The sequence below is a fragment of the Dama dama genome, chromosome 20 (genome assembly GCF_033118175.1).
Source record: "Dama dama isolate Ldn47 chromosome 20, ASM3311817v1, whole genome shotgun sequence".
In the NCBI taxonomy this organism is placed as follows: Eukaryota; Metazoa; Chordata; class Mammalia; order Artiodactyla; family Cervidae; genus Dama; species Dama dama.
This window is the reverse complement of record NC_083700.1, coordinates 9,404,988-9,422,842: the sequence shown is the minus strand read 5'-3', so window position 1 is coordinate 9,422,842 and position 17,855 is coordinate 9,404,988. Positions and strand designations below refer to the sequence as shown.

The 17,855-nt window shown below is 45.2% G+C and overlaps 2 protein-coding genes across 3 annotated transcripts; one reads left to right on the top strand and one right to left on the bottom strand.

The window, feature by feature from the left end:
• The first annotated feature begins 2,084 nt into the window (after positions 1-2,084).
• Positions 2,085-8,392, top strand: FCRLA (Fc receptor like A). Of its 2 annotated transcripts, XM_061120261.1 has the most exons (6): positions 2,085-2,226; positions 5,262-5,276; positions 5,549-5,701; positions 6,021-6,287; positions 6,761-7,045; positions 8,034-8,392. In XM_061120261.1, the coding sequence occupies exons 1-6, from the start codon at positions 2,169-2,171 to the stop codon at positions 8,333-8,335; spliced, it is 1,080 nt and encodes a 359-aa protein (XP_060976244.1). In that variant the 5' UTR covers positions 2,085-2,168; the 3' UTR covers positions 8,336-8,392. The 2 variants fall into 2 exon arrangements, with proteins under 2 accessions (XP_060976244.1, XP_060976245.1); XM_061120262.1 differs by lacking the exon at positions 5,262-5,276 and having other exon boundaries at positions 2,088-2,226.
• Positions 8,393-9,652: 1,260 nt separating this feature from the next.
• Positions 9,653-10,064, bottom strand: LOC133040500 (small ribosomal subunit protein eS25-like). Its single transcript, XM_061120263.1, has one exon. It carries the CDS (start codon positions 10,043-10,045, stop codon positions 9,668-9,670), a length of 378 nt encoding a protein of 125 aa, XP_060976246.1. The 5' UTR covers positions 10,046-10,064; the 3' UTR covers positions 9,653-9,667.
• Positions 10,065-17,855: the final 7,791 nt, after the last annotated feature.

Here is a 17,855-nt window from a genome sequence, read left to right as displayed (position 1 = left end):
ATTCTGGGGTGATCTTCAGGGTGCGACTAACTCACTAAACTGAGATCAGCCTCCATAAGCACATAAGAGGCCCAGTGTTCCTCTTTTCCCAGTGATTCACACCTGTTCTAAATAGTTCATGGATCAGACTTCAAGTGAGTGAAATTTTCCAGAGGCTTAGTAGAAATTTTAGTGTAAAGAGCCTGATAGCTTCATCCCACGTCCTCAGATGCCTTCTTGCTTTCCATACTGAGCGTGGGATGCTGTGGGAGTTGATGGAAATGGTGTGTAGAGATGAAGGTCTCCATCTAAGTGGTAAGGGCAGTTAAGGAGAAGTTGGAGGCATGAGAATGGAAAGATTTCTGGGGTTAATGTGGAAGCTCCTTAAAGACCTGATTCTGAGAGTCTTTATTTTACAGAGTGTTAGGTCTGGAAGTTCATCTAAACACATTTCATTTTCTTAATTTTTGTTAGGGCTGGCCTAGACTTCTCTTCCTCTTCTGAGCCTGTGGGTTCTTTCACGTCACATCACCTGCGAGGCTTACTGCCTCACTGCTTCTCCCTATACTCATATTCACCCCCCAGTCCCACTGGATTCCCTGGGGCCACCTGCAAAAAAAAATTTGTCTCTCAGATAATGGAAAATTTATTCTAAATGCTTATTTTAGCTTGAGAAGTACACGCTGTCTCGGGTCTCTGTTGCTAATATATCTGTTCTGAAGTGTGGTTTTTGCACAGTTGAAGGGTCATGCTGACTCTCCTCCTGCCTTCAAGCAGGACTGCCTTCCCCCATTTCTGACAGCTCGTTTAGTCTCTGAGTCACCAACTGAGGACCTAGTGGGTATTATGATGGGAAGGGGAGAGGAGTGTGGTCCCTGTGGAAAGAGGCCTGGGCCCTTCCACTGAGGAGTTCTCAGTCCAACAGCACATATGCAGAGGTAGGCACGTGGGTCCCATAAGGCCCCCTGGAGCTGAAGAGCGATGCTGTGGTCTTCATGTTGCCCTCGTTCCCAACTCTTCTCAGGTTTCTCAGGCTATCAGATCCCTTCTGTCTCTAATTTCTTCAGGATCAGTGGCTTGAGTGTTGGCCATGAGCCTGAGCCCTAAGCTTACAGATAGGGCCTCTGGAAATTGACTTTCTTTTTTCCTCTTCTCTTTCCCAGGAGTCCCTCTTTGCCTTTTACTCAGGTTTCCAATGAGACTGAACAGCCTTAGTTGTACTGTAGAAAAAGAGAGCTGAGGCCAGAGTCTAGAAAAATTTGTAAACAAATTTGTCTGGGCTTTGGATGGAAGGAGCATACCAGGATGCTAATCTCATATGTAATTTGGTGCTGTTACCAACTGGACAGAAAGGAAATCAAACCAGTCAATCCTAAAGGAAATCAGCCCTGAATATTCACTGCAAGGACTGATGCTGAAGCTGGAACTCCAATACCTTGGCCACCTGATGTGAAGAGCCAACTCATTGGAAAAGACCCTGTTGCTGGGAAAGATTGAGGGCAGGAGGACAAGGGGGCAAAAGAGGATGAGATGGTTAAATGGCATCTTGGACTCAATGGACATGAGTTTGAGCAAATTCCAGAAGTTAGTGAAGGACAGGGAAGCCTGGCATGCTGCAGTCCGTGGGGTCACAAAAAGTCGGACACGACTGAGTGAGTGAACAACCGCCAATCTTCTCCCTTCCGTCCTGCTCCAGTTTGGTAACGAGAAGCGTGTAAGACTTGGAACAGGACAAGATCGGACACTTGAATTCTCACCATTGCTCTTCCTGTGACTTTCTGTGTAGCCTTCAAGCAATTTCCTGCCTCCTATCCCCAGTAATTTCATTGGTGAAATGAACGGTTGTTGCACTGATTCTGCCCAGGGTTTGTGAAGGCCGGTGGGATAGCAGACTTTGAAACATGCTTTCCAACATGCTTTGCAAGGTCTCTGAGCTCTATGTGGGAATTCTCAAACAACTGGTAGGGTTATCATGTCATCCACAACCCTCAGGGTGCTGATGGTGCTGGAATCAACCTGGTCAATCTGAAGGATGAAAGTCAATTGCAAAGTTGAAAATGGGCCCCAGATGCAAGGAGATCAGACAGTTAGACTTACTTCCTCTTTTCTAATTTGAGAGGTTTAGTGTTGAAGAAAATCAGTGTGTTAGAAGCTGCAGGAGAGTTACCACGAAGCTCAGCTCTGTCCTCATGGCTGGGGTCTTCTACTTTTCTCCTGCTTTGCTCTGGGCAGCTCAGATGCTACTGGGTAAGTAAAATCTTCGAATTTGTGGAAATGGAGATATGTCGGACTTTGGGGAAAAGACCCAAAGGAAAGCAGCATGGACTAACTTCAGCACTCAGAAGCCAAGTTCAGGTGGGATATGGCTAGTGTAAGAAAGTTTCGCGTGCAGGACTAGATGGCTCTTTCTGAATGGTATTTTTTTTTCATCCTAAAAGTCCCCTTGATTATGATGCCCTCTTTAGCTACAATCTCAACTCTTTTGCTCAGATAAATCTCTTGAAAGAGTAGTCTGCATTTTTGCCTTCTCTATTTGCCCACTTGTCACTCACTCTCAATGACTGCAGTCTGGCTTCCGCTGGACTCAGTTTTGGCCAGAGCGCAACAAACTCTGTACAGACACTTCAGACTTTTAAGGTCTTACCCTGCTGGACTTCTCTGCTGCATCCGGTGCTGCTGACCACTTATTCTTCCTCGGCAATCTCTATTCCCCTGGCTTCTCTGTGTGCTTCGTGTATCTCTCTTGGTCCCTTTGGTGGCTTCTCTTCTCTTTCCCTTAAAGACTGCCGTTTTCTACAGTTGCATTCTTGCCTCCTTAGTTTTCAATTACAGTCTCCTTAGTGAACTTATTTGTCTATTTAACTTTTGCCACCACAATTGTATAATTAAGAGTTCTAAGTGTTGCATCACACCCTAATCATGCTTTTGAGTTTCACATTCAGACATCAAGCTTTGCACAAGACATAGCTACCTGCATGTTTCAAGGTATCTCAGCACAATATGACCAGAGTTGAACTCATCTGTCCGCTTGGTCCCTCCGGCTCCTAATTTCATCCTTTTGTCTTTTTGACTGCACTGTGTGGCTTGAGGGATCTCAGTTCCTTAACCAGGGGTTTAACCTGGGCCATGGCAGTGAAAGCCCAGAATCCTAGCTACTAGACCATTAGGGAGGTCCCCAAATTTCATTTTTCACTGTTTTATCTCAGTTAATGGAATCCATCCAGACATCTGGGTCAAAAATTGGGAGATAACGTAGATTCCTCCCTCTCCTTCATCCTCTGCACATGATCAGTTATCAAGTTTGGCAAAGTCTACCTTCTAAATTGGTCTTAGAGCCAGTCTCTTTCCTGAAACATGACTAATGGTATCTACTAGGACAAGCCCTCATCATTTCTGTCTTGTGCTAATCCAACAACTTCCTAACTAATCTTCGTATCTCAGCCTTGTGTCCTTGAAATAAATTCTGACTCTGCAGCCAGAGTAATTTCTAAAATTCAAGTCTGCCAGCCCAAGCTCCTAATCATGGCATTCAAGGCCCACCATAACTTGGCCCTGTTTCAAGCTCTTCTCTCATCCTCTGAGCCTTGCAATAAATCTCAACCTGCTTATATTTACCCACCAAACTCTTATTTATCTCCAAAGTTTTGTTCATTCTGCTACTTCTGCCTGAAATGAGCCCCGCTCCCTGCCTCTGCCATTGCTCCCTACTCCTCTCTCACTTACAAACTTCTGGGCATCCCTAAAGACTCAGCTTAGGTGGCATCTTTACCAGGAAATCTTCCTTGAGCCTTCCTCTCTGCTTTGATGGCTGCCTGTGCGAATTCTTTCTTACTAATTTCTTCCTCATCTGAAACAATCTCCTCATATGTCTGTGCCAGCCGCTGAACTGGGAGTTCCTTGTAGGCAGGGACAATGTCTTTTTGTTTGATTTTTAAAACTGTATCTTATTTATCTTTGAATTCTCAGCACCCACATTTTCCCTGCACAATAGTTTTGTTGAATTGTTTTATTGAACGCACAGAAACAGGACTGAGTGACTGTATTATGATACAGCAGTGGTATTATGGTGAGAAGCCCAGACTCAGAATCAGATGCTCTGGTTTCAAGCCACTCTTCTTTTATTTACTAGCTCTGTATCACTTGGAAAAGCCACTTTTCATATTTCTGAACTCGGTTTTCCTATCCATAAAATGAGAATAATAATACCTGTCACATAGTTTATTGAGTCAAAGTGCCTGGCCTAAGAACATTTTATTTTACAAAATGAGAAGAGGCTGAGTCCAGTTGAGTGAAAGTGGAGGAACTGAAAAGGGGTAGCAGGGTGATGAAGAGGGCTGAGAGAGGATCTAAAGAAAGCACCTGCTGCTGGTGTAATGAGAATTAGGAAGTAGAGAGGGGCCTTGCTAAGAGAAGGTATAAGGTCAAAGAAGAGTATTGGGACTTTGGAAGTGAAAGGGATCAAAAGCAAGTGGGACAGGAAAGGACACAGTAAAGAACTGAGGACATGTGAACGGCCATGGGCCCAGAAGAGGGAAAGATGCATTAAGAGGGTCAAGAAGCACTCATGGAGATGAGAGAGATTTACCTAGCCTGGGTCAACCATGGAACTAAGAGGTAGGTTGAGGAAATGTGGTGAAAAATCTATAATGCTAAGTTTCAACCCCCAAGCAAAGAAAGAATTGTTTCATAGCTACCAGTAGAGGAGTGGAGGGTCGGGGTGGAGGGAAAGACGTAGGATGGGCTCTACCGATGCCAGGGAAAGCTCAAGGGACAGAGGACATTAAGGTAAAGGCGACTGAAAAAGGAAGACCTGAAAGGAGGAGCCAGGAAGCAGGTACTAAAAGCTAGTTGGTAGATGACATATTCAAGGATGAAGAGCAAAGTGAATTTGGGAAAATGAAAATATGGAAGAAAGCCCCCAAGGAAGGTCTGAGGACTAAAGTAGATCATGTCTGGACAACGAAGTAAAAAGAATACTGACTTTGGGCTCAGACGTACCTGACTTTCTTGCTGTACTCCTTACTCTCTTTTAAAATAGGGGGTAAATGAATTGACTTTTCAAAATCTGTTCACTTATTAATAAGACTTATAAAGTGGGGGTGAAATCACATGCCTAGAAATCTTGTAAGATTTGTGTGATAAAGTGTGAATGTGCCTGGCAATGTCTGGCACATGGTGAACACTCAACAAATGTTAGAATCTGATCTCCTTGCCCTCTTGTCCCACGTCTGTCTGCTCTGGGGTCCTCTTTGCCTTTGGCCTCTGGTTTCCTGCACCTTCAGCTGGATGTCATGCTGGTGAGTTCACCATCCTCTCCCCACCCCCCTCCTCAAACCCACAGTCCACTCACTGCGTGCACCCGGGAGCCAGCGAATCAAGTCAAACGTATCCCTCTGAGAGAGCCACATGGGTCTCTTGGGAAAAAAAGGTTTTGATGCCTTCTTTCTCTATTTTAAAATGCACGATTCCCCAAGGAGAGGGAGGGACCCCTGTGGACAGCTATTTCCTGTCCTCCTTCTCCAAGCTGCAGCATCATTTTCTGGTTCTTCTCCAACCGTGCTCTCCGCAGCCGCCCGTTTTGAGGCGCTCCAGTGTGAAGGACCAGCCAGCACCCAGGAGGGCATGTGCCACCCCGAGGATGACTTCACGGACCCAAAGGAAGTCAACTTCCAGGTCAAGGGCTTCACGTTCAGTGAACCCTTCCACCTGATCGTGTCCTACGGTGAGGTCCTAGAAAGGACTGACCAGTGCAGGCAGCCCTTTCTCCCATTTCCCAAAGCTCTCCTTTCAGCCCCACAGCCCACTCAGGAAGGTACTCCCAGGAAATTGGCCATGGGAAGAGATACCATCTGCTCCATCTTCAGCCCAAGAAGCCAGGGTACCCTCTGTGTTAGACCCTAGAGAAGCTGTCCCATACTCCCAACCAGAGGGCAGGTGGCCTGGCCCCTCAGAGAAAGACTAGACGGGTCTACTGTGGGCAGCACTGAGGGGCCTCCCAAGGAGGGCAGTAGGTCACACTCAGCTTTTGCTTTGGACCACAGACTGGCTGATCCTCCAAAGTCCAGCCAAGCCTATATTCGAAGGAGACCCTCTGGTTCTGCGCTGCCAGGCCTGGCAAAACTGGCCACTGACCCAGATCACCTTCTACCGAGACGGCTCAGCCCTTGGTCCCCCCGGACCTAACAAGGAAATCTCCATCACTATGGCGCAAAAGGCCGACAGCGGACACTACCACTGCAGTGCCGTGTTCAGGAGCCCTGGTCCTGGGAGCCCAGAGACGGCATCTCCTGTGGCCCTCACAGTTCACGGTAAGCGCTAGAGGCAGTGTTATCATGGTGGAGGCAGGTGGAGAAAGACAGAGGAACTAAAAATGTCTTTCACTGGAGATGGCAAGATCACCGAAGGACTAAGCAGTAGGTTGCTGGCAGATGCCGCAGCTGGCCTTCGGGAGGAGCAGCATCTTAGCATTGCCTTTTCAAGTCCTTCAGCTTGATCCAAGTTCAACATCTTTCTTACTGCTCTGTCCTATAGTTCTGTGCTTCCCGACATTCACTGACTGGATATCTGGATTACTGTCAGATTTGCCCATCTCTAGATCTTCTCTAGTCCTGTCTATTGAAGAGAGAGACAGCTTGAAAGGTTCAAGTGGAACTTCTCTAAGAGAAGTCCTTCCCGATCTAGAAATAGAGGAAGGAAGGTGGGACTGGGGTTCTTTGCTTACTGGGGGCTCACCTGAATGTAGGATGGCTGAGCTGCTCTTTCTCACCTCTCTCTCCCCCAGAACTGTTTCGAGCCCCAGTTCTCAGAGTCACACCCTCAGCTGAGCCCCAGGAGGGGAAGCCAGTGACCCTGAGCTGTCAGACAAAGCTGCCCCTGCAGAGGTCAGCCGCCCGCCTCCTCTTCTCCTTCTACAAGGACGGCAGGACAGTGCGCAGCAGGGGCCCCTCTTCGGAATTCCAGATCCCCACCGTGTCAGAGGCACACTCCGGGTCCTACTGGTGTGAGGCAGCCACTGAGGACAATCAAGTTTGGAAACAGAGCTCCAAGCTGGAGATCAGGGTTAAGGGTGAGTGTGTGTGTGTGTGTGATGCGTGTGAAAAAGCAGGAAGGAAGGGGATAAGACAGTTGGGTCCATGAGCTAGGGTTTGGTTTAAGCAGGTTAAGAAAGGACACACAGGTGGCAAGAGCAATAAGCCAGTGTCCCTGGTGGTGGAAAAAAGCACAGATAGGGAACTTCTCCCTCAGACCGTGGTGTGCAACTCACCAAACCAAGACCTGAGTCAGCTCCACAGCTACTGCCCTGTAGACTTGACACTCCCTTCATGAACTCTGGGCATTTGTAGGAACAGAGTTTCTAGAGTGAGGATGAAGTAGGCTGGAGTTTATATTCAATTCTAGGAATCTCCATTTAGAAGGCTGCATTTGACCTGAAATATACCCACAGGAGGTGTCTAGGGTAAGGAGGACGCTCAAGTCATGCCATAAGGAAAATAATGGAAGGGATGGGAGATGCTCATCTTGAAGAGGAAGTGACTCATGGGGCCTGCAGAGGTGTCCTCAAAACACTGAAGGCTGGCACAGTATAAGGAACTATACTAATGTCATGTACATTAGTGTAGAAAGGCATGGCAATGCACTCCAGGATTCTTGCCTGGAGAATCCCATGGACAGAGGAGCCTGGCAGGCCACAGTCCATGGGGTCGCAAAGAGTCAGACACAACTGGAGAGACTTAGCACGCATGCATGTACAATAAGAGATTGACCTAGGACCAGTTACCTGTTGTACAACATGTCTGTTGTAAGAAATTCAATTCAAAGAGGAGGACTGGCTAATATCCATAGTCTTTTTTAATGATAAGGCCTCCCTGTGGAGGATTTTTAAGCAGAAGAAATTCAGACTTCTTCAGATTGGAATTTGGACCAGAGTCCTCAAGTTTTTGCCGCCATTGGTCTCCAAAGCTACTTTCAGAGAATAAGAAAGATTGGCCAGGAGCATGAGGGTAGGACGAGAGTCGGACTTCACTCTTGTCTGTGTCTCCTGCCCCCTAATCCAGGTCCCTCCAGTTCCGCTGCACCCACTATCTTGACTCCAGCTCCTCAGAAACCAGATGCTCCAGAAACTACTTCTACAAAGCCCCCTGGGCCACTGCCTCCACATCCTACCCCTTCTTCTAAGGATGCAGACTCCTTTTCCCCTCCGCAAGGCCCAGACCCTCATCTGTATCACCAGATGAGTGTTCTCCTCAAGCAGATACAGGATATGAGAGTTCTCCTTGGTCACCTGGTCATGGAGCTGAGGGACTTGTCTAGCCACCTGAAGCTTGAGACCACAAAGGGTCCTGCCAAGCATGAATAAATAATTCACCTGCCATATTGCTTGACTACCCCCAATAAATCCAGTTTTTTTTTTCTAGTTTTCATCTTTCTGTTCTATACTTATGCATAAATAGTTTTACAAGTTGCCCAGTGTTTTGTTAGAGCAGCAGAGATAGGTGAGTATAAATAAATTTGTACCAAGTTATACCTGGAGTTTAACTATAATTGTGTGTTCTCTCCTAACATGAAGACATATCCTGCTTGACCTAGAGAGTTGCCTTCTGTGGCCCAGACCAGAATCTGGTGAATGAAAGAGAAGCAATGAGATAGATTAAATGCAGCAGTCTCAACCAAGGGCAATCTCTCTCCATCCTAGGGGACACTTGGCAATGTCTGGAGACAGTTTTGGTTGTCACATTAGGGGTGGTGGTGCTGCTGGTGTCTAGGGATGTTATTAAACATCCAATAATACACACAACAGCCTTCCACAACAAAGGATTATCTGGTCCAAAATGGCAACAGTGCTGAGGTTAGGGAACCTCAGCTTCACATAGGTGTTGGACTCTGAGATGAACTTTTGCCTCTTTTACTTAATTCTCTCCTGCTAGCCTTAATTCAGCAAATATTAGTTATATGCTGGTATTTTCTCACCTCTGCTACATACCCAAATTGAAGCTATGTTAAATATACCTATAAAACAGTGTTTCTGTCTATACAGTGTTTATAATTTGAGATGGAGGGACAGTAATACTCCTACCCATTAAGCAATTAAAGCAGGTCATATACAAATTCCCCACAGGATCCTACTGAAATATCATGCTTGATCACAGAAATCTGTGATAAAGCATAACACTGCCGGGCTTCCCAGGTGGCTCAGTGGTAAAGAACTTGCCTGTCAATGCAGAAGACTTGGGTTCGATCCCTGGGTCAAGAAAATCCCCTGGAGAAGGAAATGGTAACCCACTCCAGTATTCTTGCCTGGGAAATCCCATGGACAGAGGAGCCTGAAGCATTACAGCCCACGGCTCACAAAGAGTCAAACATGACTGAGTGACCAGACAATAACAACAGCATTGCCAGAACAGCAATTATTTGTTTTAATTCATCTCTGAAATATTTTTCTTTAAAAATATGCATAAATTGATTTTGGTACCATAATAGTACTTTTTTCTATGCTTGGACTGCTACTGTGCCTTCTCAGCCAGTGAGAGCTAGCCTGGCATACTCTACAGTAACCTTTGGTCAATGAGTTAGCACTTCATTTTATGACCTCAGCCAGTGAGTACTCTCCCATGTTATCTTTTTTTTTTTTTTTTTTTTTTTTGATTTAATAAAGTTTTATTTTTTAAAATGTACACCTGGTGGGACCTGTTCATGCATCTTCACCAGCAGCTGGGGCATCTCCACCCTCGGTGTTTCTGGTGTAAATCACTTGAGCTCTGTGCTTTGAAACCAGTTTAATAAGTCCTTTACTAAGGAGTTCCTGAAGGGCTGCTCTGGCCAGGGAACCACGAATCTTCAGTCTCTCAGAGACGACAGCTGGAGTTATAAGCTTATAGTTGGGAACTTCTTTACAGAGTTTGTCATATGTTGCTTTGTCAAACAAGACTAGGTTATTGAGCTTGTCCCGAACTTTGCCTTTGGACCACTTCTTCTTTTTGGCCTTGCCGCCAGATTTGTTCACTGGATCTTTGTCTTTCTTGGCCGACTTTCCGGCATCTTTCTTCTTCTTGTCGTCCTTGGGCGGCATAAGCGAAGGCCGGAGAGCAACTGCGACCACTGCCACCTCGCTAAGATCTCCCATGTTATCTTAAACAACGTTGTGTGAGGTTATTCAGTGGATGGTTTTCTTCTGCTATTTATTCTGTGTGCAGTTTGGACCCACAGTGATTTACAAAGATGTGTATTTGATTGTTCCAGAAATGCCACAAAGAAACAAAGGAATAGAATCACGTTGAATGTTAAAATTCAAGTTTTCTGGTGGCTCCTGTGCGGTGCTTAGTCACTCAGCTGTGTCTGACTCTTTGTGACCCCATGGACTGTAGCCTGCCAGGCTCCTCTGTCCATGGAGATTCTCCAGGCAAGAGTACTGGAGTGGGTTGCCATGCCCTCCTCCCTGGTGGTTCTTAGCTCCCTCTAAAATGCCAGTTTTATGGTGATTCCTATCATCTACAAGGGGAAAGATCAAGAAGCAAATGAAAATTGGTAAAAGTCCACAAATATCACTGTAGCATGAGGAGATGGATTAACAAGTGTATGAGTGGGAGTTGTGAGAAATGATGACCAGAAATATGTCATTTGGTAGATGACCAAAGTGGAAACTCAGGTGCCAATGGACCACACTGGATGTAGCTTCGAAGGTTCTATGTTATAGCCATTCTACATGCAATTGATTTCAACTAGTGGTACCACATTCATAAATGCATCCTGCAAGCCTGCGCTAAATGAGGGAGTCATGTACAGATAATAAAAGCTCTCAGGGAAAAAATAAGGAAGAAATGGGTGTAGCTGGCTAAGTGTCTCTCTTCTATACTCCTCATCCTTGTGTCTAGGTGGACCCTTATCATCACACTGCATTTTAATTTTTTTACTATCTTATTTCTAGTCACTAAAAGATGAGCTCTTTGAGGACTTCTTGAGCTCTCTGTTCCACATTGACTCATTGGTGTCTAGTTTAATGAGGCATATTTAAACTCTCAGTGAATTTTGGATCATTGAACTGAATTGAGTCAGCATAATAAGGGAAGCATTGTGAAGAAGATGGGAATTAAGCTATACCTTAAAGGATGAGTAGGACATTTACTATCAGCAAAATGTCCAGGTTCTCCTCTGGAGGACCCAGATTAGGTCAAGAACTGGATGCCTGAGGGAGAGAAACTGCTATCATCAGGGATAAGAAAGGCAAGAACAGAAATGAAGGAATGAGAAGGAGAGAGCTTTTACTTGTCCTCGTCTTTCTGTCCAGCCTGGGGAAATTGGAGAAAGGCTGGCAAAGAGGAATTGTTATACTAGATTGGGTTTATGGCCTGTGCAGTGTAGGATTCTGTAACCCAAAGAGGCCTTAATGCAGCTGCACCGGATGTTATCTCTGAAATAAACGTTAGATACCAAGCACACCTGTTGTCTTGTAAAGTTGAATACTTACACAGTCTATAACCCAGAATTTCATGCCTGAGTATATATGCTGATTAGCATATATACGTGTATACCAGAAGATATGTACAATAGTGTTCATAATAGCACTATTTGTAAAATCAGAATTTTGAATTCAATTCAGTTGCCCAAAATAAAAAATGGATAAGTTGTGTGTCTTCACAGAACAGAATACTATACAACAGAATAAATGAACCATAGCTACAATGCAGCAGCATAAAAGAATATCAGGAATATTAATATTCAGTGAAAAAAAAGCAAGTCCCAGAAGATACCATATGGTGTGATGTCCTTTATACAAAGGAATATTTGTTTAGCCATTCATTCATACATATGATAAAGCTTTTTAAAAAGGCACAAAAGTGGAAACACCATGGTCAGGATAGTAGTTACCTCTGAGGAGCTAATGGGAGACCATTGGGGAGGACCACATAGGTAAAGATAAATTATTAATTTAAAAAATCTTCTTGGAGTAGGAATTTAGAAACATATACATATATATTTCTCTAAATCATCTTCAGATTCCTTTATGTTATCTGCTTTTGTCTTTTCTTACAGGTAATAAGAAGCCGAGTTTATTACCTACAGTGTGAAGTAGTTCTTTATCGATCCCCAAGTAATCTCAGCTTGCTAAAGACTGCCCCTGGTATACTGTTAGAATTGCTGGATTTGGTAAATCTTTTTTTGTTGATCTTAAAGACATGACTATAGCTGTTTCACACATTTTCCCAGCCAGACAAGACAGATAATTTTTGTCAATACCAAAGCACCTTCATTTAATGTGGTATTTATGTGTAAAGTACTGTGCAAGGTGCTATAAGGAAAAAAAAAAGATAAATTTAACATGAACTCTGCTTTCAAAGGAGAGTTCAGTGGAAGTTTATGAAGAAAATCTGGCCTCATACAGATTTGTAGTTGCATTTTAAGAGACTTTTTTGTATAATTGTAGATATTCTTCTTTGATGCTACGTGAAAACTCAACAAGGATAGTTTCTTACACACTGAGTTGCATCATGGAATCTGAAGCCATAAAACATGCATTTCTTTCTTTTTTTGGCTGCGGTGGGTCTTTGTTGCTGCATTAGGACTTTCTCCAGTTGTGGCGAGGGGGGCTACTCTGTAGTTGTATTGTATGGGCTTCTCCTTGCAGTGGCTTCTCTTTGTTGCAGAGCACCAGCTCTGGGACGTGCAGGCTTTGGCAGCTGTGGTGCATGGACTTAGTTGCCTTGTGGCATATGGGATTTTCCCGGACCAGGGATCGAACCCTCGTCCCCTGCCTCGGCAGATGAATTCTTAACCATTGACCACTCGGGAAGCCCCCAACAAGCATTTCTTACTCTGCTACAATAAAATTCATTGGTCCTTTTTGTGCTTTAAATAGATCTTTCATTCACGTGTCGGCAGTTGAAAATATTTGTTCACAGAGTTATAGAGATCTTTTAAATGTTGATAGCATCTCATTATATACAATATTTTAAAAATCAGATTCAGTATCAACAGAAAAATCTTTAATTACTGGGAAACTGTGAAGCTCATGATAACAAATACAAGTTTTTCTAAAGCTCTAATTTTCATTTGAAATCTGGAATTTCACCATTGGCAATAATCACTGTCAGATGTTTTCCTTGAAGTGACAGTCTCACTTTGTTCACTTTTAAGAAAATGTCTGAGAAATACCCATGTCTGAATGACCATAGTTTTTCAGTCATTTTTTTTAATTAAAAATGGTGTTCCAAGAAAAAGGGCAGCTGGTTCAACTCAGAACTCAGTTGTGTAAGAGCTTTCCCTGAAGACAGTCATTGTATTTCAGTATGGAACAGAAGTGTGTACTTCCTATTTCAGCACACAAAATATTTAAAAGATGTATACGTTGAGCTGAAAATGTAACCAAATTAATTTTTAAATGACTTCCTCAAGGTTTTGTTCTGTTTTCTTACTGTGAGCGCATAACATAATGGTGAAAAATACAGTTCGGTGCCCCTGCCTTCAACTACGCTTCAGATTTAGCAGTTTTATCCCCCACTGCTTTGCACCATCCGTGCAAGTGTGACCTAATGAAAAAGGCAAGAAACCCCTTAGCAGGGGTTGAAGCTAGTGGGAAAGAACCCACCTGCCAATGCAGGAGATGTAAGAGATGTGGATTCAATCCCTGGGTTGGGAAGATCCCCTGGAGGAGGAAATGGCAACCCACTCCTGTATTCTTGCCTGGAGAATCCCATGGACAGAGGAGTCTGGTGGGCTATAGTCCATGGGGTCACAAAGAATCGGACATGGCTGAAGTGACTCAGCACACAAACATAATTTTGACTTTGCAGATCCCTTAAAAGGTCACTGGAACCCCCAGGTATCTCTAGACCAAACTGAGAATTACTGAACTAGATCATTCTGAAGGCCCAGTCTGACATTACCCTTAGAAATCTCAATATTTATGCATTTCTGAAGAGAAAAAACCTTTTATTTTGTGATTCCTTAGTCAGTTCTCTAGGTATAATAAAATAATTTTGACCTCAACCTCAGCTCAGTCATTTTAATGCTTTTAACTGGACACTTTCTTTAAGAGTCTAAGTTGGTTATACTACATGTTTCTTTTTTCCTCTGTTCATCTGTGAGAAGACACAACACCTGCATAGCGATGAAAATAATCAAGAGTGAAAAGGCAGCCTATGAAGTGGAAGGAAATATTTGCAAACCCTATAGCCGATAAGGGATTAATATCCAAAATATATAAGAAGCACGAACAACTTAGTAGCAAAACCCCAAATAACTTGATTAAAAAAATGGATGAAGAATCTGAATAGGCATTTCTCAAAAGAAGATGTACAGATGGCCAATAGTTATATTAAAAGGTGCTCAATGTCACTAATTATCAGGAAAATGCAAATTAAAACCACAGTGAGATATTGCCTCACACCTATCGGAAAGACTATTATCAAAAAGATAGAAGATAACAGGTGTTGCAAGGCTGTGGAGGAAAGGGAACTCTTGTGCACTACTGAGGGGAATGTAAATTGGTGCAGCCACTATGGCAAAAGTTATGGAGGTTCCTCAACATTTAAAAATAGAACTGCCTAATGAACAAGAATCCCGCTTATGTGTATTAGTCATCTAAGTCCTGTCTGACTCTTTGCCACCCCATGAACTGTAGCATGCCAGGCTCCTCTGTCCATAGAACTCTCCAGGCAAGAACACTGGAGTGGGTTGCCATTTCCTTCTCCAGGGATGGAAACCTAGTCTCCAGCATTGCAAATAGTGGGTAGTTGGCCATTTTTTTAATGGGGGAGGGGGTGGCATTTGAGCAGTAACTTGGTGACATGGGATCAAATCACTAGTTTCCTGGGGACCTGCATGCAAAGCAGCAGGAAGAGCAAGTGTAAAGGTTCTGGGGTACTTGTGTGTGCTGGGCACGGGGAGGGGACACAGGCGAGTAGAGCTGGTAGAGAGGAAGAAACGGGTCAGACTTAATCCCGGCCACACCATGAGGCCTCCTGGATGTACTCAGAAGCAAAAGGGACACCAGGGGTTCTGAGCATGACTGGCTGAGGCCCGAAGGGGTCCCAGAAGTGTCTGCGAGCTGGGGGTAGGGCGCGAGCTCACCGCGGGGCCGGTTCTCAGTTCTCCCTCCAGGACACTTTGAGGCTGTGCACAAATTTGGGATAGAAGGGTTGAGAGGTGTTGAAACTGGAGAAGCCCAGGATGTTGGAGGAGTCCTCCACCACTCCGTCCAGGTGCAGAATGGGGAAGTCCCTGGTGGCGAGGATGTACTTGTAAAACACGGAGGTCATTCCCAGCCCGGAGGCGGTACTGAGAACGAGGTGAGAGACAGTTGCGTCGGTGTCCATGAGGATGGTGGACACTTTGGTCATTGTGGAGCTCCTTGAGCAGCGGGGTGGGGTCCCAGCTGTCGTCCAGCATCCTCACAGACAGAATCTCCTTGGAGATGAGGAAGCCACATACCGGTTCCTTCAATCGCAGCAGGCGCTCAGCCTTGGCACAGATGAGGCTGGATGAAGGGTAGTTGAAAAACTTGGGGACCCGGGAGATGGCCAGGCTGGTGTCCTTGTTATTGGGGTACAAGCTGACAGACGCAAAGCGGAGGTACCAGAGGTGGGGCGTCTCCTCGGGACCCGCCTTGATGTGGGGGATCTCCTTCTCTCCACAGATTTGGCTCACTGTGGAGGCAGAAGTGGGACTGGAAGGGGGTCCCAGGACAGACACGACCCCCTTGGGCAGGATCTGACACATGGTGTCCGTGGTCCTCTACTGGCTGTCCTGCTGCAGCTCAAAGATGTTTACTTCCACACGGGCCTTGGCTGGGACTTTGATGATCCCGTTGATCTGCTCCCGGGCCAGGGTCAGGGCCAGACATTCACTGTGGCCCCACACAGTCTGGTCGTCCAGGATGGCAGCCGTGAGCGGTGATGAGAGCACCTGGCAGGTGGGGCTGGACAAGGCAACAGCCAGCAGCAGCAGCAGTAGCTCAGCCGGAATCTTCCTCCCCTCCTCCTGGGGACACAGCTGCTGTGGCCCCCACTCGCCAGGGATCCCGGTGGGATAGAGGGCTGGGCTTCCCCAAGGCCTGAGGATCAACAAGGCAGAGATGCTCTGGAGCTGGGTGGGGGGGCTGGGGCCAGGGGTGAATGTAGTCCACAGGGCCCCCTTCCCTGCTTCCAGCAGCAGTCCCCAGCTAATCCAAAACAGGGGGCTCCCAGGGAGCAGGGAGGAAGGAGAGGTGGAAGAGGAGAAGAAAGGCCAGGAAGGGGAGGAACAGGAAAGGAGAAAATGGAGGAGGGAAGGGGAGGGAAGGACCAAATGGAGGGGAAGGAGGGAGGGATATATACATCTCTAAGTGAAAAGGGAATCAGTATCTCAAGAGATATCTGCATTTCCATGTTCACTGTAGCATTATTCACAATAGCCAAAATATGAAAATAACCTAAATATCAACAAATGAATGGATAATTAAAATGTATCTAAGATATGTTGTATGTACTATGCATTTATGTAATGGAATATTATTCAGCCTTAAGAAAAGAAACTCTTGCCATTCACAGTATGGATGAACTTGGAAAGCACTGTGCCAAGTGAAATAAGCCAGACAAGAGGGACAAATATTGCATGATCTCATTTATGTGTGAAGAAGATCCCCTGAAGTAGGACAAGGCAACCCATTCCAAAATTCTTCCCTGGAGAATCCCCACGGACAGAGGAGCCTGGAGGGCTGCAGTCCATAGGGTTGCAAAGAGTCAGACATGACTGAGTGACTTTGCATGCATGCACGCATTTTTGTGTGGAATCTGATAGAGCCAAACTCGTAGAAGCAAAGAGTAGAATGGTGGTTTTCAAAGGCTCAGGGAGAGAGAAGAGAAAGTGAGTAGGAGGAATTGGCTCACGAGATTATGGAGGCTGAAAAGTCCCATGATCTGCCTGCCGTCTGCAAACTGGAGGCCTAGGAAAGGGAAATTGAGTCTGAATCCAAAGGCCTGAGAACCAGGGGAATTGATGATGTAAATTCCAGTTCAAGGGCCAGAGAAGATGTGGTGAGATGTCTCAGCACAGTCACTGAGGCAGGAAAAATGGGGGGGGGGGGGGTTTGCCAAATTCCTCTTAACTCTGGCTTTTATTTTAAAAGAGAAATATCTAAAACACAATAGCATATATGTAAATTAATAATACTAAACATTTCTCAAATGTAAATATATACATGTATGAAGGATTAGAAAGTAAAGTTTGCACAGTGGCTGTTCATGTGGAGCAGAGGAGAATGGAAGTATGAATGAAAAGTGAAAAATGAAGTCACTCAGTTGTCTCCAATTCTTTGCGACCCCATTGGACTGTAGCCTGCCAGGCTCCTCTATTCACGGAATTCCCCAGGCAAGAATACTGCAGTGTGTAGCCATTCCATTCTCCAGGTGATTACCAAAGAACTAATGCTTTCTAATTCTGGTGTTGGAGAATTCTTGAGAGTCCCTTGACAGCAAGGAGATCAAACAAGTCAATCCTAAAGGAAACCCTGAATATTCATTGGTAGGACTGATGCTGAAGCTGAAGCCCCAATACTTTGGCCACCTAATTCAAAGAGCTGACTCATTGGAAACGATCCTGAGGCTGGGAAAGATTGAGGGCAAGAGGAGAAGGGGGCGGCAGAGGATGAAATGGTTAGATAGCATCACTGACTCAATGGACGTGAGTTTGAGCAAACTCCAGGAGATAGTGAAGGACAAGGAAGTCTGGCGTGCTGCAGTTCTTGGGGTCACAAACAGTTGGATATGACTTAGAGACTGTACAACAACAACCAGAGTGTGAAGCCACTCCCCTTGAGGGGTCAAACCCGGGTCTCCTGCATTGCAGGTAGATTCTTTACCATCTGAGCTACCAGGGAAGCCTCAGTGTGAATAAAGATGAAAAAT